The sequence below is a fragment of the Coregonus clupeaformis genome, unplaced genomic scaffold (assembly GCF_020615455.1).
Source record: "Coregonus clupeaformis isolate EN_2021a unplaced genomic scaffold, ASM2061545v1 scaf0058, whole genome shotgun sequence".
Lineage (NCBI taxonomy): Eukaryota > Metazoa > Chordata > Actinopteri > Salmoniformes > Salmonidae > Coregonus > Coregonus clupeaformis.
The window spans coordinates 938,679-959,003 of NW_025533513.1; the positions used below are offsets into that span (position 1 = coordinate 938,679).

The 20,325-nt window shown below is 43.6% G+C and overlaps 2 protein-coding genes across 4 annotated transcripts in view; one reads left to right on the top strand and one right to left on the bottom strand.

The window, feature by feature from the left end:
• On the top strand, nt 1-7,631 carry si:dkeyp-38g8.5 (uncharacterized protein LOC568385 homolog). The gene is made up of 4 exons (XM_041861388.2): nt 1-185; nt 457-550; nt 689-776; nt 6,240-7,631. Exons 1-4 carry the CDS (start codon nt 83-85, stop codon nt 6,852-6,854), a joined length of 900 nt encoding a protein of 299 aa, XP_041717322.1. The 5' UTR covers nt 1-82; the 3' UTR covers nt 6,855-7,631.
• The window catches only part of LOC121549575, a 20,937-nt gene continuing 8,102 nt past the window's right edge, over nt 7,491-20,325 (bottom strand). For all 3 annotated transcript variants that reach the window (XM_041861376.2, XM_041861369.2, XM_041861364.1), the window contains 8 exons: nt 14,296-14,458; nt 13,181-13,840; nt 12,516-12,650; nt 11,934-12,035; nt 9,090-9,248; nt 8,773-8,975; nt 8,461-8,556; nt 7,491-8,154 (listed from right to left, as the gene is read on the bottom strand). In XM_041861376.2, the coding sequence (XP_041717310.1) occupies nt 7,984-8,154; nt 8,461-8,556; nt 8,773-8,975; nt 9,090-9,248; nt 11,934-12,035; nt 12,516-12,650; nt 13,181-13,840; nt 14,296-14,458 (1,689 nt within the window). In that variant the 3' untranslated portion in view covers nt 7,491-7,983. The remainder of the gene's footprint in view (nt 8,155-8,460; nt 8,557-8,772; nt 8,976-9,089; nt 9,249-11,933; nt 12,036-12,515; nt 12,651-13,180; nt 13,841-14,295; nt 14,459-20,325) is intronic.

Sequence of the window (20,325 nt, forward strand, 5' to 3'; positions counted from 1 at the left end):
GAAACCAACACAAAGAAGAAGAGACGAAGGGCGGAAAAGACGAAGTGCACTCCATTGTGGTCCCTTCGTAGTGCTAGCTAAAATGGATGCTACCATGGAAAATATCGAACACACGCTACCGCTATACTCTAATAATGCAAAAAAGAAAAGTAAAAAGAAAGTGAATTCAGAATACACATACAAATGTAAGTAATCAAACTATCCTTTATATGTTTATTTCGGACTACAAATGAAGTAAGGAACTCCGAGCTAGTTAGCTAGCTAGTAAGCAAGCTGGCTACCTACAAAGGGGACATCATGGCGCCTTGTCTCGAATACTTGTTCTAGCAGATGCATGCGTACAGATCAGACGGAGCGATCCACATTTGTCCTATTAGTCAGTTAGAAATGTGAATGTTATTTAATTTGAATTATATTATGCATGTTGTGATTTTCTCAAATGTTTCTTTATTTCAGTGTCTGAATATGAAACAATGGACTTTGTGAAATTGCGCGTATCAAATCGCTACATGTTTACGGGGAGGAGAAATGCCTCTCGATTGGCCTGGAGGTGAGATCAGGCTACTTAACCGAGATCCTCCCTGTACACGTTTTGTTAAATAAGTTTTTTCGTTTTACCTGTCATTGAGACAAGTCAATGTGTATGTTTTTGAAATCTAAATTATCATTGTGTACCTTTTTGTTGCAGGGCCATCCTCAAACACATGGGCTTGCAGGGGAAGATGACTGCCAGTCAGGCAATGAAAAAATGGGAAAATCTCAAGAAGAGATACAAGGTAGCAATTGCAGCCAACATACACTAAATATCCAAAAGTATGTGGACACATGGTTGTCAAACATCTCATTCCAAAATCACGGGCATTAATATGGAGTTGGTTCCCCCTTTACTGCTATAACAGCCTCCACTCTTCTGGGAAGGCTTTCCACTAGATGTTGGAACATTGGTGCGGGGACTTGCTTCTGTTCAGCCACGAGCATTAGTGAGGTCGGGCACTGATGTCAAATCAAATTTTATTGGTCACATACACATATTTAGCAGATGTTATTGCAGGTGTAGTGAAATGCTTGTGTTCCTAGCTCCAAAAGTGCTGTAGTATCTAACAATTCACAACAAAACATACAAATCTAAAATAATGGAATTAAGAAATATATAAATATTAGGACGAGCAATGTCGGAGTGGCATTGACTAAAATAGAGTAGAATAGAATACAGTATATACATATGAGATGAGTAAAGCAGTGTTCCATTATTAAAGTGGCCAGTGATTTTATGTACAGTGGGGAGAACAAGTATTTGATACACTGACGATTTTGCAGGTTTTCCTACTTACAAAGCATGTAGAGGTCTGTACTTTTTATCATAGGTACACTTCAACTGTGAGAGGCGGAATCTAAAACAAAAATCCAGAAAATCACATTGTATGATTTTTAAGTAATTAATTTGCATTTTATTGCATGTCATAAGTATTTGATCACTTACCAACCATTAAGAATTCCAGCTCTCACAGACCTGTTAGTTTTTCTTTAAGAAGCCCTCCTGTTCTCCACTCATTACCTGTATTAACTGCACCTGTTTGAACTCGTTACCTGTATAAAAGACACCTGTCCACACACTCAATCAAACAGACTCCAACCTCTCCACAATGGCCAAGACCAGAGAGCTGTGTAAGGACATCAGGGATAAAATTGTAGACCTGCACAAGGCTGGGATGGGCTGCAGGACAATAGGCAAGCAGCTTGGTGAGATGGCAACAACTGTTGGCGCAATTATTAGAAAATGGAAGAAGTTCAAGATGACGGTCAATCTCCCTCGGTCTGGGGCTCCATGCAAGATCTCACCTCGTGGGGCATCAATGATCATGAGGAAGGTGAGGGATCAGCCCAGAACTACACAGCAGGACCTGGTCAATGACCTGAAGAGAGCTGGGACCACAGTCTCAAAGAAAACCATTAGTAACACACTACGCCGTCATGGATTAAAATCCTGCAGCGCACGCAAGGTCCCCCTGCTCAAGCCAGCGCATGTCCAGGCCTGTCTGAAGTTTGCCAATGACCATCTGGATGATCCAGAGGAGGAATGGGAGAAGGTCATGTGGTCTGATGAGACAAAAATATAGCTTTTTGGTCTAAACTCCACTCGCCATGTTTGGAGGAAGAAGAAGGATGAGTACAACCCCAAGAACACCATCCCAAGCATGGAGGTGGAAACATCATTCTTTGGGGATGCTTTTCTGCAAAGCGGACAGGACGACTGCACCGTATTGAGGGGAGGATGGATGGGCCATGTATCGTGAGATCTTGGCCAACAACCTCCTTCCCTCAGTAAGAGCATTGAAGATGGGTCGCGGCTGGGTCTTCCAGCATGACAACGACCCGAAACACACAGCCAGGGCAACTAAGGAGTGGCTCCGTAAGAAGCATCTCAAGGTTCTGGAGTGGCCTAGCCAGTCTCCAGACCTGAACCCAATATAAAATCTTTGGAGGGAGCTGAAAGTCCGTATTGCCCAGCGACAGCCCCGAAACCTGAAGGATCTGGAGAAGGTCTGTATGGAGGAGTGGGCCAAAATCCCTGCTGCAGTGTGTGCAAACCTGGTCAAGACCTACAAGAAACGTATGATCTCTGTAATTGCAAACAAAGGTTTCTGTACCAAATATTAAGTTTTGCTTTTCTGATGTATCAAATACGTATGTCATGCAATAAAATGCAAATTAATTACTTAAAAATCATACAATGTGATTTTCTGGATTTTTGTTTTAGATTCCATCTCTCACAGTTGAAATGTACCTATGATAAAAATTACAGACCTCTACATGCTTTGTAAGTAGGAGAACCTGCAAAATCGGCAGTGTATCAAATACTTGTTCTCCACACTGTATATAGGGCAGCAGCCTCTAAGGTGCAGGGTTGAGTAGCAGGGTGGTAGCCGGCTAGTGATGGCTATTTAACAGTCTGATGGCCTTGAGATAGAATCTGTTTTTCAGTCTCAGTCCAAGCTTTGATGCACCTGTACTGACCTCGCCTTCTGGATGATAGCGGGGTGTACAGGCCATGGCTTGGGTGGTTGATGTCCTTGATTATCTTTTTGGCCTTCCTGTGACATTGGGTGCTGTAGGTTTCCTGGAGGGCAGGCAGTGTGCCCCCGGTGATGCGTTCAGCATACCGCACCACCCTCTGGAGAGCCCTGCGGTTGCAGGCGGCGCAATTGCCGTATCAGGCGGCGATACAGCCCTACAGGATGCCTCATGAGGTTGAAGAGGTGCTGTTGCGCTGCCTTCACCACACTGTCTGTGTGGGTGGACCATTTCAGATTGTCATTGATGTGTACGCCGAGGAACTTGAATCTTTCCACCTTCTCCGCTGCGGTCCGTCAATGTGGATAGGGCTGTGCTGTTTGCTGAAGTCCACGATCAGCTCCTTCATTTTTGTTGACGTTGAGGGAGAGGTAATATTCCTGGCACCACTCATCCAGGGCCCTCACCTCCTCCCTGTAGGCTGTCTCATCATTGTTGGGAATCAGGCCTACTACTGTTGTCGTCTGCAAACTTGATGATTGAGTTGTAGGCGCGCGTGGCCACGCAGTCATGGGTGAACAGGGAGTACAGAAGGGGGCTGAGCACGCACCCTTGTGGGGCCCCTGTGTTGAAGTGGGGGTGTTGTTTCCTACCTTCCACCTGGGGGCGGCCCGTCAGGAAGTCCAGGACCCAGTTGCACAGGGTGGATGCTGAGCTATAGTCAATGAACAACATTCTGACGTAGGTATTCCTATTGTCCAGATGGGATAGGGCAGTGTGATGGCGATTGCATCGTCTGTGGATCTATTGGGGCAGTAAGCAAGTTGAAGTGGGTCTAGTTGTGTCAGGTAAGGTAAAGGTGACATGATCCTTAACTAGCCTCTCAAAGCACAGAAGTGAGTGCTACCTTTGCTTTCTTGGGTACTGGAACAATGGTGGACATCTTGAAGCAAGTGGGGACAGCAGACTGGGATAGGGAGAGATTGAATATGTCCGTAAGCACTCCAGCCAGCTGGTCTGCGCATGCTCAGAGGACGCGGCTAGGGATGCTAGGGTTAACGCGCTTAAATATCTTACTCACGTTGGCCACAGAGAACGAGAGCCCACAGTCCTTGGGAGCGGGCCACGTCGGTGGCACTGTGTTATCCTCAAAGCGGGTGAAGGTGTTTAGCTTGTCCGGGAGCAAAACGACAGTGTCCATGACGTGGCTGGTTTCCCTTTGTAATCCGTGATTGTCTGTAGACCCTGCCACATACGTATCGTCTCAGAACTGTTGAATTGCGACTCCACTTTGTCTCTGTACTGACGTTTTTCCTCTTACGGAGGGAATAACTACACTGTTCGTATTAAACCATACTCCCAGTCACCTTGCCATGGTTAAATGCGGTTGTTCACGCTTTCAGTTTTGCGCGAATGCTGCCATCTATCCACGGTTTCTGGTGTGGGTAGGTTTTAATAGTCACAGAGGCAACAACATCCCCTATACACTTCCTGATGAACTCAGTCAACGTGTCCGTGTATACGTCAATGTTATTCTCAGAGGCTACCCAGAACATATCCCAGTCCGTGTGATCAAAACAATCTTGAAGCATGGATTCTGATTGGTCAGACCAGCGTTGAATAGACCTTAGCATGGGTACTTCCTGTTTGAGTTTCCTGCCTATAGGAAGGGAGGAGCAAAATGGAGTCGTGATCTGATTTGCCGAAGGGAGGGTGGGGGAGGGCCTTGTAGGCATCTCGAAAGGGGGCGTAGCAGTGGTCCAGTGTTTTTCAGAGCGATTAGTACAGTCAATGTGTTGATAGAACTTCGGGAGCATTTTCCTAAAATGTGCTTTGTTAAAATCCCCAGCTACAATAAATGCGGCCTCAGGATATGTGGCTTCCAGTTTGCTTATAGTCCAATGTAGTTCCTTGAGGGCTGTCGTGGTATCAGCTTGAGGGGGAATATACTATAACCGAAGAGAATTCTCTTGGGAGGTAATACGATCGGCATTTGATTGAGGTATTCTAGGTTGGGTGAACAAAAGGACTTGTGTTTCTGTATATTATCGCAATCACACCATGAGTAGTTAATCATGAAACGTACACCTCCGCCTTCCTTCTTCCCGGAGAGTTCTTCATTCCTTTCTGCGCGATGTACTGAGAACCCAGCTGGGTTGTATGGACGGGGACAGTATAGCCCGAGAGAGCCATGATTCTGTGGAACAGAGTATGTTAGTCCCTGATCTCTCTTTGGAAGGAGATCCTCGCCCTGAACTTGTCTACTTTATTGTTCAGAGACTGAACATTAGCGAGTAATATACTCAGAAGCGGTGGATGGTGTGCACACCTGAGTTGGACTAGAAGTACACTCCGAATACCTATTTCCTGCTGGTGGCGTCTTGGAGCAGCTTCTGGGATGAGTTCAATTGCCCTGGGGGGTACGAACAAAGGATCCAATTCGGGAAAGTCGGATTCCTGGTCGTAAAGCTGGTGAGTTACCGCCGCTCTGATATCCAAAAGTTATTTCCGGCTGCGAGCTTTACACCACTCCAGCTGACGCTTGGCATTGGGCATGGTGATCTTAGGCTTGTGTGCGGCTGCTCGGCCATGAAAACCAATTTCATGAAACTCCCTACAAACACTTATTGTGCTGACGTTGCTTCCAGGGGCATTTTGGAACTCGGTAGTGAGTGTTGCAACCGAGGACAGACAAATTTTACGTGCTACGCGCTTCAGCACTCGGCGGTCCCGTTCTGTGAGCTTGTGTGGCCTACCACTTCGCAGCTGAGCCGTTGTTGCGCCTAGACGTTTCCACTTCACAATAACAGCACTTACAGTTGACCAGGGCAGAAATTTGACGAACTGACTTGTTGGAAAGGTGGCATCCTATGACGGTGCCACGTTAAAAGTCACTGAGCTCTTCAGTAAGGCCATTCTACTGCCAGTGTTTGTCTATGGGGATTGCATGGCTGTGTGCTCGATTTTATACACGTCAGCAGCGGGTGTGACTGAAATGGCAGAATCCACTCATTTGAAGGGGTATACACATACTTTCGTGTACCTCATGATTGAAACCTCATGAAATTGACCCTATAATAGGCATCCTTATATAGTTATAAATAACCCTGCCCAAGAGCCATCCTGTGCCTACTACTTTGTCCAAGCCTAACATCTACTCAACTAATCATCAAATCCTTCATTATCTGACTACCTACTAATACTGTTTATCCTTGTTTTGGGGACAGGAGCTGAAGTACCCTCCCCCAGGGGTGCAGGTGTTCCCCCACAGTTGGCGTTGGTATGATCTGATGAGTGATGCAATGGAGGGGCGTCTGGCAGGCTCAGCCCCCATCATCGGCCCACTACCCCCAGGCACCAGCGACAGTGATTTTCTCCCTGACGCCCGGCCCAGGAAGAGAGCCATGATGGGGGGGATAGGGGTGATGGGGATGCACTGCGACCTGGACGAGATGGACACCGAGAGGGCAACGCTAGAGACTGAACGGGCGGCATTGGAGGGCGAGCGAGAGGTGATGGGGAGAGAGCGGATGGCGCTGGAGAGAGAGCAAGCAGGGCTGGAAAGAGAGATGGCCAATCTGGACCGGGAGCGCGCCCAACTGGAGAGGGAGAAGGCGGCGGTGGAGAGAGAGAGGGGACTGATAGAGAAGGAGAAAGCGCAGGTGGCCAGGGATAGGCTTGCTGTGGACAGAGACAGAGCTCTACTGGCGGAGGGTAGAGCAGCGGCGGAGAACGGTGCGGAAGGACAGAGCAGTAAAACAGGAGGACAGAGGGTCGTTGGGTCATTGGAAAGAACCGAGAGATTCCTCAAGATGTTTGAAAAGTTGGTTGAACGTATGTGAAGAACAATTACATGTTTGTTTACACTAGACTAGGCTATTCAATTGAGAAGTAATTGGATATAATTTGTATTGGTTTTATTTTCTATGAATGTACAAAGTTTTCATTGACAAATCCTTTTTGTATTGCTGTTCAGAGATACCTGTATGCCTATTGTTAGCTGGGCTAGAAGCATTTGAACATTAACTGTCTAAACAGTTGTACTCAATCAGTTCATTTCAAAATCAGTTTGCAGTTACACACCTCACCGGTTAATTCTCAATGAAAAAGTTAAGCCATTGAGGTCATCAAAACAACTTTATTCAATTGTGGTATTTCCATACATAGCACACAATAGCAGGCTATTATTATTATTAACCCCATCCACACCCAACAGACCACCCCCTCCCCAGTCGTACAATAGTCTTGATCTTTATTGATATAGGCTATTGTGGTCAAAACAACAACTTTGAAATGTAATATACCAAATATTGCAGTTCATGTAAAAAAGTTACTTCAGAATATATTTTTATATTACAGTACAGACTTTACAACAAACGCTTGTTTAATTGCTTATTTTATTGCAATGATATTCAATTGACCATTCCAGTAAGCTTCAGCTTCAATTAGTTTATGCTAGTATAATTTTAATTTTTTAAAAAAATAGTGTTAGATTTCTGTAATATAAATTTTTTCCTTTACAAAAACATATTTAAACAATATTACTGGTTGTCATTGCCAGTCGTGAACAGACACGAAACAATGTTTGATTGTTGGATCAATAAAATGTCAAATTTTAATTGTCTCTTTGCATCAAGTTGCAGAACAGTTTGGCTTTTGACAAATAAAGTTATCTGGTGTGTATTTGTGTGTGTATGTGTAGGAATGAGAGATACACACCATTTCTCTCACTTGGTATGTGTTATGTATGCAATCAACAACCGATCAGGCTTAAATTAGGTAAGGTAGGTAGATTGTGTGTACTGGTATTTACTGTATGTGCAGATTGCCATTGAACTGATAGACGGGACAATTTTTAGGATCTGTCTCCGTAGGTAAGTGTGTGGTATGTACATATGTCTGATAGACAATGAGTTGAGCTGTGTAAGTATGCGTGTGTTAGAGTATTCACATGTATGTATCAGTGTGTGGTTAGATGTGGGCTCCGATGGGAACGCGGGGCAGACACACATAGGCCTGTGGGGTCCTGCTGAGGTTGATGGGGTTGCCGTCCAGGCGAATGTCCTCCAGTGCGTTCCTGATGTAGTTGAAGTCTTTCAGGTTGCAGAACGTGTCCTCGTGTATCATCTGAATGTTGTTGCGCTGGAAAACAAGGCATTGGAAGTCGGTAAGGAAACACCGAAACAACACATTCATTAAAACGATGAATGACGAGCTAATGCTTGTTTGAGATTCTGCACAGGTCTGACAGAGTGCTGGAGAAAAGTGCATTTTAAATATACAATAATTTGCCCAAATAACAAACTGATGGCAGAGAATTGGTCAGAATGTTTCGAAACAGCTTGCAGAAAGAGTGGAAAATCCCTCTAGTCACCACCAGTGTACAGTATGGAGGTAATCCTATAGTTCACCCACAAGAAGGCAGTACAGAGGCAGAAGTGCTGGTACCTGTAGGTGCAGAGAGCGCAGGCTATCCGGTAGGGGCACAGGGATGTGGTCGATGTGGTTGTCTGTTAGGTACAGGTACAGCAGACCAGTCATGTCCTAAACAAAACATAAGAAGCATCATTGTTTGCATTTACAGAGTCATTAATGCCAGACAGTCTTTCTCAATACATCCCTGTTTTTGTTTTATCCCAGCATTAACACACCTGATTCAACTCATCAAGGGCTTGGGGATTAGCCCAATAGTGGAATCAAGTGTGATAATGCTGGGAATAAGCAAATCAATTCTTTGTGATCGCTGTCAGACCTACATACCTTGAAAGCTTCTTTGTGGATGCCCGTGGCGCCAATGTTGTTGTGGCTGGCGTCGACGAGGGTCATCATGGGCGGAAGGGCAGGCAGCTGTGCCACGCCGTTCTCACGGAGCACCAGCTCCTCCAGCACCGGCAGGCCGGAGAACGCATCATCAGCGATGGACGCAATCTCGTTGGCGGTCAAGTCTATCCTCTTCAACTTGTCTGCAAGAGAGGGAAGGTAAAGTACTCCGACTGTTCCACATAGTTTCATTAATTGAAACAACCATTGAACAGCAGGAAATCTCATGGGCTGTGCCTTTAAAATGTTACACCTACTCATCTGAGCAAAGTCGCCCTTGTTGATCTTGGTGATGTGGTTGTAGCGGGCGTAGAAGTGAGTGGTCTCTTTGGGGAGAGGCGGCACGCTCGTCAGCTTCACATCATCACAGTAGACAGAACCACCCAGACAGGTGCACAGCAGGCAGGTAGGCATCCCTGGGACAGACGGAGGGACAGGAAGACAGACAGACAGGACAAGGAAGTAAGATGGAGGTAGGCGATACACTTGAAAGAACAGTTGATAGGTCTGACATGTTGTATGATGAAGTTTAGGCCACCAGCCTTAGATACAGTAACAATGGGTTTGGATAATGGTAGAGAAGTGTACTCAATGTTGATATGTTTGTTTTACCGTTTGCATCAAGAAATGTCAAGTCTGGATTGGACACAGCTCTTGATGTGACACAGGTGTGCACATTGTGAGACGTGGCATGAGGGTTGTTGCTGAGGTGCAATGGTTGAGGTGTAGTGCATTACCAATGTTAGACATATTGTGTTAATGGTGTTTGGGACAGGTTACAACAACACATACGTTAGGTGAAGTTGATAACAGATGTTACAGACACATTGTAGAGCTACTTGAAAGTATACACATATGTTACAGACAGAAACATGATAGTGTTTGTGACAGGTTACGACAAGACATAAGTTGTGTAACGGACGTTACAGATACACTACCGTTCAAAAGTTTGGGGTAATTTAGAAATGTCCTTGTTTTCGAAAGAAAATTAAAAAAAAAGTCCATTAAAATAACATCAAATTGATCAGAAATACAGTGTAGACATTGTTAATGTTGTAAATGGCTATTGTAGCTGGAAACGGCTGATTTTTAATGGAATATCTACATAGGCGTACAGAGGCCCATTATCAGCAACCATCAGTCCTGTGTTCCAATGGCACTTTGTGTTTGCTAATCCAAGTTTATCATTTTAAAAGGCTAATTGATCATTAGAAAACCCTTTTGCAATTATGTTAGCACAGCTGAAAACTGTTGTGCTGATTAAAGAAGCAATAAAACTGGCCTTCTTGAGACTAGTTGAGTATCTGGAGCATCAGCAATTGTAGGTTCGATTACAGGCTCAAAATGGCCAGAAACAAATAACTTTCTTCTGAAACTCGTCAGTCTATTCTTGTTCTGAGAAATGAAGGCTATTCCATGCGAGAAATTGCCAAGAAACTGAAGATCTCGTACAACGCTGTGTACTACTCCCTTCACAGAACAGCGCAAACAGGCTCTAACCAGAATAGAAAGAGGAGTGGGAGGCCCCGGTGCACAACTGAGCAAGAGGACAAATACATTAGAGTGTCTAGTTTGAGAAACAGACGCCTCACAGGTCCTCAATGAAGCTGCCAGTTGAGGACCTGTGAGGCGTCTGTTTCTCAAACTAGACTACTTTCAGGGTGATGAACCATCTTACATTAAATTATAAAATACTGAACTTCCCCTTTAATGAAAATGATGTTGCATTTTTAGAGGATGTTCCTATTGTATAGTGAAGAAAAGTTGGTTTGTGTTACACCTGTGATGTTTGAACTGATGCTCACTATCCTGTTAATTTTGACCAAACATTTTACAGTTATGTTTACAAACCAACAGACCATGGAGAATGTGGTAACAGTAAAAACATCTGTAATAAAATATATGTAAAACAGGGTGAGAATAGTCTTGTTTACTTGGTTGGAAGGTGGAGTTTCCTCACTAAAAACACTTTCTGTTGTGCCTTTACCCAGATTGCACTTGTATTCTTCTCTCATCTCAGTTTGTGATTCGAAATTGTACCCAGACATTTGTATCCACATTTTCCAATTCCTGGCTGGGATTTTTTGGGGGGAGGGCCACCCTTGAGGGTCTTCCTCAAATCAATGTCCTCAGTTTTTTTCAACGTTTTTTTTCTATTACAGGCTCAAAATGGCCAGAAACAAATAACTTTCTTCTGAAACTCGTCAGTCTATTCTTTTTCTGAGAAATGAAGGCTATTCCATGCGAGAAATTGCCAAGAAACTGAAGATCTCATACAACGCTGTGTACTACTCCCTTCACAGAACAGCGCAAACTGGCTCTAACCAGAATAGAAAGAGTAGTGGGAGGCCCCGGTTCACAACTGAGCAAGAGGACAAATACATTATAGTGTCTAGTTTGAGAAACAGACACCTCACAGGTCCTCAATTGGCAGCTTCATTGAGGACCACAATTGCTGATGCTCCAGATACTCAACTAGTCTCAAGAAGGCCAGTTTTATTGCTTCTTTAATCAGCACAACAGTTTTCAGCTGTGCTAACATAATTGCAAAAGGGTTTTCTAATGATCAATTAGCCTTTTAAAATGATAAACTTGGATTAGCAAACACAAAGTGCCATTGGAACACAGGACTGATGGTTGCTGATAATGGGCCTCTGTATGCCTATGTAGATATTCTATTAAAAATCTGCCATTTCCAGCTACAATGGCCATTTCCAACATTAACAATGTCTACACTGTATTTCTGATCAATTTGATGTTATTTTAATGGACAAAAAAATTACTTTTCTTTCGAAAACAAGGACATTTCTAAGTGACCCCAAACTTTTGAACGGTAGTGTACATATGGCTTAAACACAGTTTGTGATCAGTTTTAATATGATGCAGATAAATATAAGATTCAACAACCCTATTCAATCAAAACCAGGGTTTCTGGGGTGAAATTAAAGAGACAACTCGTATGAAGATATGAGAAAATATGTTTCAATATGGGAATGTGATAGACCCCATATACTGTATAGTGAAGTAGAATAGACCCTATAACCCCAGAAGCCTGGTTACAGGTTTTGATTGAATAGTTAGCGTTTGTGCTGGATACTGACCTTTAATGTCCAAGTCAACCTCTGGCAACCCAGAACCCCCTGAGCCTACTGTACCTCCAGACTCCTGAGGGGTTTTCGGGGTAGTCAGGAGCAGTTCCTCCTCTTGTTAGAGATAGAGATGAGGTATTAAAGAGACAGGTTGGAAACAGCATGGACAGTGACACGACAACAAGTGCTGTTTGCAACGGTGAGAAGTCACAAATAGCAAGGGAGTTATGTTGTTGTTGTTTATGACACATTTAACTGATTAAATTAAGTAATAGTTAAATGGAACCTTGTGAATGGATTTTGAGAGTTAATCAAATTATGTTATGTTGATATATGTTTAATATAAATAGGTACCTTGGAACACTATTCTTAGCTGGAATTGGAGATTATTCATACCACAAAGCCTATGAAAAGCATCTCTTGACCACATTATTTGGTCAACTTCCCTTGTCCAAATACAGACATGGCAGCAGAGCATGCTTTCTGCTCAAAGTTTTTGGGGCCTTTACCCCTGTTTTCCTTACACATATGGTACAATGGGTTGGTACCATAGAGATCTGTTTTCTTAGAGTTTCTTTATTTGGTGGTACTGACCTTCTTCAGGGTCAGGGATTAATATGACCTCTGACCCACCAGAGTCGGAGCCCCCAGGCCCTGAGGCCCCGGACTCCCCAGAAGCACCCAATGCCTCCTGGGGGATAATGTCGGGAATGAGGGGCAGCTCCTCCTCTTGTTAGAGCCAAGGGGAGGGGTTAGGAGACAGGTTAGTGCTTCTCATGGGATGGGATGGACTGTCAATCAAGCAATCATTTAATCAGCCAATCAATCAATCACACTCATATATGGTTTGACAGTGGGTTAGGTTGACAATGATTAGGAACTTATGGTAAGTAATGCCATGACAATGGTAGAACAACGGATGACGTTTACATTGACATTGGTAGGACAATGAGTGATGTTTACAATGACAGTTGGTATGAGTGACGTTTACAATGACAATGGTACTGTAAGTGACAAAGCAATGACACAGGGTTTACAATGTCGACAAGTAGCAATTCACAAGCAAGCATTATCAATCCACATTTAACCAGCACAAAGCAGTTAAATGAAAATGCAAATTTAGAAATGACAAGAAATCCCATATAGTCTGAGCATATCAATCAGTGCTTGGAACTGTACTAGGTTCACAAGACCAGTATAGGCCCAACCAACTATCTGTATACTTCTACAGTCTAGTCTGTAAAAGTATAGGTACTGACCTCCAGATATAATTATTATTCCTGAAGCCCCGGAACCCCTGGAGCCAGAACCTCCGGAACCTCCAGAACTGGAACCCAATATGTCCCCGGAACCACCTGAGCCTAGGAGGGTCCCGGAACCAAGATCCCCGTAACCCCTAGAGCCTCCAGAACCAAGGTCCACAGAACCCACAGAGCCTCCAGAACCAAGGTCCACGGAACCCACAGAGCCTCCAGAACCATTGTCCACGGAACCCACAGAGCCTCCATAACCAAGATCTCCGGAACCCCCAGAGCCTCCAGAACCAAGATCCACGGAACCCACAGAGCCTCCAGAACCAAGGTCCACGGAACCCACAGAGACTCCAGAACCAAGTTCCCCGGAACCCACAGAGCCTCCAGAACCAAGGTCCACGGAACCCCCAGAGTCTCCAGAACCAAGTACCCCGGAACCCCCAGAACCTCCAAAACCAAGGTCCTCAGAACCCCCAGAACCAATTTCCCCAGAAGCCCCTGAGCCTCCAGAACCCAAAAGGTCCCCAGAACCGGAAGCCAAAAGGTCTCCGGAACCCCCAGAACCTCCGGAACCCTCAGAGCCACTGGAACCTCCAGAACCCGTGGAACCCCCAAAGTCCCCGGAGATTTGAAGGATGTCAATGGGACTCAGGCGCAGCTCCTCCTCTTGTTAGAGACAAGATTAGGTGTTAGAAGAGACAAGTTAGAGCAGAGTGGACCATGATTCAGTTTAGGGCTAGTGAGTCATGTTTACAATGATGATTAGGTGACATTACAAAAAGTGAATGAGATTTATGGTTGAGTACTACACATTTAACCAATATCAGACAGTTAAATGGAACTCATGCATTTGGAAATGACAAAGGATGATTGTAAAAAGGGGTTGATTTGCATTGGTAGGCGTTAAGAGGGAAGATTGTGTATCACTGGCAGTACTGGACACATACCTTCATCTCCCTGTGTGTATGGGCTCATAGTGTGAGGTGACAGAGTGTATGTGCTGTGGGTGTGTGTATGTGTGTGAATGCTGGGTGGGTGTGTGCGCTGTGTGTGCGTGCTGTATGTGTGTATTATGAGTGTGTGCTGTGTATGTGTGTGTGTGTGTGTGTGTCTATACAGACCTCCCTGTGCGTCGGGGCCCATGAGTACCCCAGACCCCCCTGAACCTTGGGGGATGAGCTGGGGTCTTAGGGGCAACTCCTCCTCCTCTTCCTCCTCCAGTGATGCAGGGCCCCCAGGGCCAGGGTAGTTATAGTCTGGTGGGGCCAGTGTGCCAATCTCTATCTGTGGGAAAGACAGTGACAGAGGGATTCAATGCTAATGCATGAGGTGCGCCACCAGAGAGCACCAGAAAGTCGTAGCCTCACTTTCTGAATAACCGGAGGCCTCAAAAACCAACTGTCGCTCATGGACCGTCTTTTGGTCTAGCCATACAGAGTGTGAAGCACTGATTTTGAGTTCAATACCAGAGGACAGCCTTACGTATGACCATGCTCAATAGGCAATAAAGCTTAACAGCGACAAAACAAGACTGCAATATTTGGATACAACACAAGTAGCTAAAGAATGCCCAGGAAAAGGAGCAGGGACATGAGGACTTTTAGACATCCTGACATCTCCCATTCAGAGGGCAGAGAAGATCCAGAGACAGTGAAAGTATCAGTTATCCACAGGCATAGCTCCACAGGGGCACCTCAGGGCTATGCTGTTTCACCTCTACCATTTATATACAGATGACTGAAGAAGCAACCAGGAAAGGAGACACATCATTAAGTTTGCAGATGACTAAGTCATTATAAACCTCCTAAATGATCATGGCACTGGTAATGGCCAAGTAGTGGAGGACTTTGTGTGTTTGTTAATATCTACAGGTGAACGTTGAAAAAATGAGGACATTAATATTGATTCGAGGAAGACCCTCAAGGGTGTAAACAGACCCTTTCAGTGTGATGAACCAATTGACAACTTGTAAAATACCAAACCTCCCCTTTAACTGACTGTGACCACCCACTGTTTTTAGAATTCCAACTCTTGCCATCAGTAAAACAGTCCAGGATCCAAAACCAAGACTGCTAGAGCAAAAGCAGCATGAAACCCTGTTATTCTGTTTTACCCTCTGCCTAACATTCTATTCTTGCATACACAAAAAACCTAATAAATAAGCCTTGGTACAAGAACTCAGCCGTAGCATTGTTGCGGGTCTTCAACTTGGGGACTGCATAACCTGCACAGCAGGCTTACCTATGGTAGCGGTGTCTTGGTAGGACGCTCTGTGACAATCACTTCCCGGGTCAAGTGACAGGATATACTCATAGGGGTCACATTCAGACAGTACATACAAACAGAAAAATGGAATTACCCGTTGCAAACGGAGAAGTTAGAATAGCTACCGCGTGAAAATGTTGGAAACCTGTTCAACCTCACCCAGTTGAGATCGACTATGACAAATTGTAAAGAGGAAGTATGCCATTTACGAGCAGTTTGTGTGTTTCATGTGGAGTAATGGCCAAAGCAAAGAAACAGTCACACTACGAGGTAGGCCTACATGTAAAGAAAATCTCCTAACCTCAGTCACATCTTATCCTGTTGACCTTTCACCTCTCCATGTTCTCACACTCCTCAGAACACAATGACGAGTGTGCATGTGTCAGTATGAAAAATGTATGCACTCACTAATTGTAAGTCTGCTAAATGACTAAAATGTGAAATGTAAATATAAAATGTCAGATGGTCAAAGCATTTTGACTGAAATTGACCAAACAGACGGCCGAAATATACAATGTCAAGAGGACATTTTTAAATCCTAAGGGCAAACAAAGGCACACTTTGCAGAAGTGGTCTTTGGCAATAAAAGGGCCCCTACAGTTTGTACTGATAGTGCCTCACAGCAAAGCACGATACACTCATTGTTTTAATAATACCAGTTATGGTATCAACTACAACTGCATCCATCTACTGTGCTTTAAGCCATACATCTCACCTCTAAACAGATGAACATAATGCAAAACTTCCAACATAGCTACATGTCCCTATGTTTTGTCATGTGGAAGGGAGGGAGTTGTAAGAGTCCTTGAACTGTCATTTTTGTTTTGTTCTTCATTCATTTGTATGTTTGATGCAGATGCCATGTCTCTCAACTTATCATATTTGCATTTTCTTGCACGTAAAACAAATATCTGAAAAATCAGACAATAAAGAAATATATCTACTCTAATGTTAAGAATGTGATTGAGTCACTTCAAGGGGCACCTGCCTTCATTGCCCTATTCAGCAAACCATGAGAGCAATGACATGCACTTCTATTATTAGCCACACAGGGGCGCTGAAACCCCACAATGTGCCAAAGGCAATACCTGACTCTCTCACACACACCCATTGGCTGATTCTATCTTCCAAAAGAGGGAATGGTCCTTGTGGAACCAAGAGACACATGGTAGCTACAAAAATGCACATTTCACTCCACTTCTCTTAACCAATGTTCAGCTGTCCATCGATTTTCACACCAAGTCCGACAGATTCCTAACCTGAGGTAGCCTAAGACTTACCTAAAGGTAATATACCTAAAGGCAACTCAACACAAAGTTTGTTTCTGTATTTTGAAATTCCTAAAATTAGATACATGTTTAGATGCAAGAAAAGGCATGTGCAGTAAAAAGAGGACATTTGTAAACGTAGCCACGAAGAACGGGTATGAAATTGAAAATGCACGTCTTGAGAGTTTTGCAGTGACAGAGTTTAGGAGACAACAAGGTAGGCCTTTGAGTAGTCTTGCACAGAGTTAGCTTGCTTGCTGCTGATCCCCCTCCTCCTCCTTCCCCCAAAAAGCAAACATACAAACTCAGGGGAAACGAGAGGCGAAAGCTTGGCTACCCAAAAAAAAGAAAAAAACTCTGGGAAACAACGTGGGAATACAAAATGTGCAGAGAGAGAGTTTTGAAGTTCCATGATGTGAAATAGAGGAGCTGCTTCGAAGCATACAGATCTTTCTATGTAGCACTGCACTCTCGCTCACTCGCAAACATAATTTTCTGGTCTATCTTGCGAATGCATCTCTTCAGAAACTTCACAACTCTAGAGAGATCTATGCATAATACCATGACTCTTCCAAACCAAGCTGTGACACCCTAAAATACGTCACGAAACCAACCAAGGAATCCCATTTTGCCACAAAGTCCTAGACTCACAGAATGGTTTATATGTTAGGCCATTGTCAGTGTGTATACCACACACGCTCACCCATTTGGATGTAGTTTATTTGCACAGATAAAAACAATAAGTTAAAAACAATGTGCAGCAAGAGGCTAAATGGGCTTGTCTAGTGAGTCTTCTAGAGGTCAGACAATATCAAGCTAATTTAAGACAAAGAAAATAAACAATGGAACCCAAAACAGGCAAATGGAATGAATAACTTTAGAAGATATGTATTGGTACTCTCTACGTCATGCACATAGGGGTGAAGTGGTATGTTGGAAAGGGATTCTTTACATATAAACAAGAATTTTAAACAAATATGGGTTCAATGGCAGGCATATGGGAATGTACACACGTACATCTGTAAAAATACTGTCCATCTGCCTTTGTGTAACGTTCAGCGTGTCTTTTTCAGGGCCCACCACCCCTCTCTACAAAGGCCAGCTTCGCTCAATAATGGCTTCATGATAACACAAGATACATTGCAGCCACACTGCATTAAAATATATATATATATTACCTAGATTTTGTGTTGTATTGAGATAAGGAAGTTAACAGAACTTGTTTTGAGTTTCTCTCAATCACCCAGAAAATGCATTTACTTGTTTTGAGTTGATTATGCTTGCCCAGGAACTGCAAGATAATTCAAACTTGTTTCAAGCCTTTTTTAGGTTAAAGTAAGCAAAATTATCTGCCAGTGCACTAAGATAATTTACCTTGGTAAGACGTCAAGTTAATGCATTCTAATGGTAAGAGATACAGTGTCTAGGTAAGATCAAAACATTTTGCAGATTGCATGTTGACAATATGTTGTCCATTGAAAGGCTTTCTGCTATATAGTTTGGTGACCTAGTTGCACGTGATGAAAGACTTAAACACTTGCTTAGCTCCCTGGGCTCACATCTAGGCTTTAGCTAAATGGGCTAATAGGGACTTGTGGTGCACAGACCAACCGGGTTCAGCATGCGTGACCCACAAGTTGGTGAATACACTAATCCCTGTCCACATGCAGCAACTGCCAATGACAAGGTCATAGGTCACCTGAGAGATCAGAGGTACACGCCTATGTTTGTTTTCAAAACAACAGCACAGACTTTAATTTGAGAAATAGACTAAATAATGGCAAGGTTGTCATGTATTATGACATAATCAATTAAATGCATATCCAATTATTGTAATTTGTATTACTTTCGTGGAATTGCAGTATAGATCAGACTTGTGTAAAATATTGAGATGAGCTTGATTTAACTTGAAATTTGACCTTTTGGGACTATTCTATTGGTTCTATTGTAATGGGCAAACTAAATTAAGTGCAGGTAAAGTATTTGACCCAGGTCTGGTATAAACATTGTTAAAGACACCACTAGAGGCTAATGGCAGTCAGGTAGAACGTGAAGACTTAAAACAGAATAAAGCTACTGATTTTTACTACATAACTTCACTTGTTTTCCAGGAGTGGCCCCTTATGACCGTCTCTAAAGCTGCTATTCTGAAGCTGCTTAGAGATACCATTAAACAGACCAAAGAGAGCATTAAAAGCTGCCATTTGCATGTTGCTGGTGCAATGTCACAACAGACAGATACGCTACAGTGCTCTAAACCAAGTCAGCACCTGTTCTAGGAGTGTCTGCAAAGAGCTTTAAATGCACCAGACCAGAAACTCCGGCCTTGGATTACAGTTTGCAGCAGAAAAGTGTGAAGCTTCTTAGGGTTAGGGTTAGAGCTGCAGAATAAAGAGAGGCAGTAGAGAGCTGGAAAGACAAAGCAGAGATCATTGCTCTGAGTCTTCCCTGACTTGCTGAGGGAGGATTCCTTCCAGTCTGCATGATCCCCTTTCCCCCTCTACATACCCCCTCCTTATTCCTAAATCTGCCCTCTCACCCTTCAGTAGCCTACTGTATCAAGGGTAAGCGCTGCCACACACTAACAAATATTCTATAATCTCACTGAACATTTTAATCATATGAGAGCGATCTAGAATATATTTTCCCCAGCACACACACCACTGCAGAGAAGGCGTGAAGGGAACTGCTAGACTTTTTCCTGTCTTCTATCTACACTATTGTCAAGGGTTTGTTTTCTCCTGTATCAGGTTCTCTTTCTCCTGAATCATTCCAAGGCTTTTGGATCATATGGACTATACTCAATCTGTCATGTTTATATTGAGAAGAAGAGTTTTAATTGGGCCAATGTAAATTTGATTTAATTAGCTGTAATTGTTTGAAATAAAAATGTGGTAATTTAACAGACGTGATTATCCGAAGCAGCACACACACGCCCACATGCACACACATACACACACATACACACGCACACGCTATGCGTTAACATCACCTTCCTCCATCAAACTGAGCCATTAGAACATTCTCTGAGATGATGTAATCTGCAAAACGCATCAAATCAAATCACTCTCATTAGAGAAAAAAAAGTTATGATATCACATGCACATTGATAAACCAACACACTAATGCAAGACTACAATATTGTTTTGTGCACAGATCCCTCATGTCATAATAGCCAAATGTGCATTGGATTGCGGGACTGACTTGGATGGTGTCATACCACATCGGGTTCAGTTTAAATGGTTTGGCTCAAAGGGAACAAGTCGAAAATCTGATCCCGCTGTTTAGCCTCATGCCAGCCTGACATCGTTTTGGCATTGTGTCTATGTTACGAAAGAAAATAAACGGGAACATTGGCTGAAATGGGCTGTTTTAGTGTTCCCTGTCCAAACCTGCATTGCAGACTAGTTGCATCACATCCAACTTGGGCCGAGTTGAAGGCTACTTCTGTCATGGGCAGCGCTCTCTCTGCTCTCCTCTTTCTGCCATTTTTCAGTCAATTGAGTGCTTTTTATTGTTCAGATTGTTTAATGTCTGACAGAACCCTCTGGCCCACTAGAAACCAATTGGGTTCTGGCTAGCACAGGAGGATGATGAGCTGATGTCAGACCTGGGCCA

Coding starts and splice junctions, on each gene's coding strand:
- si:dkeyp-38g8.5 (XM_041861388.2), top strand. CDS start 83: ATGGATGCTACCATGGAAAATATCGAACACACGCTACCGCTATACTCT. Junction 551..688: donor GCCTCTCGATTGGCCTGGAG/GTGAGATCAGGC, acceptor TTTTTGTTGCAG/GGCCATCCTCAAACACATGG. Junction 777..6,239: donor ATCTCAAGAAGAGATACAAG/GTAGCAATTGCA, acceptor TTTTGGGGACAG/GAGCTGAAGTACCCTCCCCC.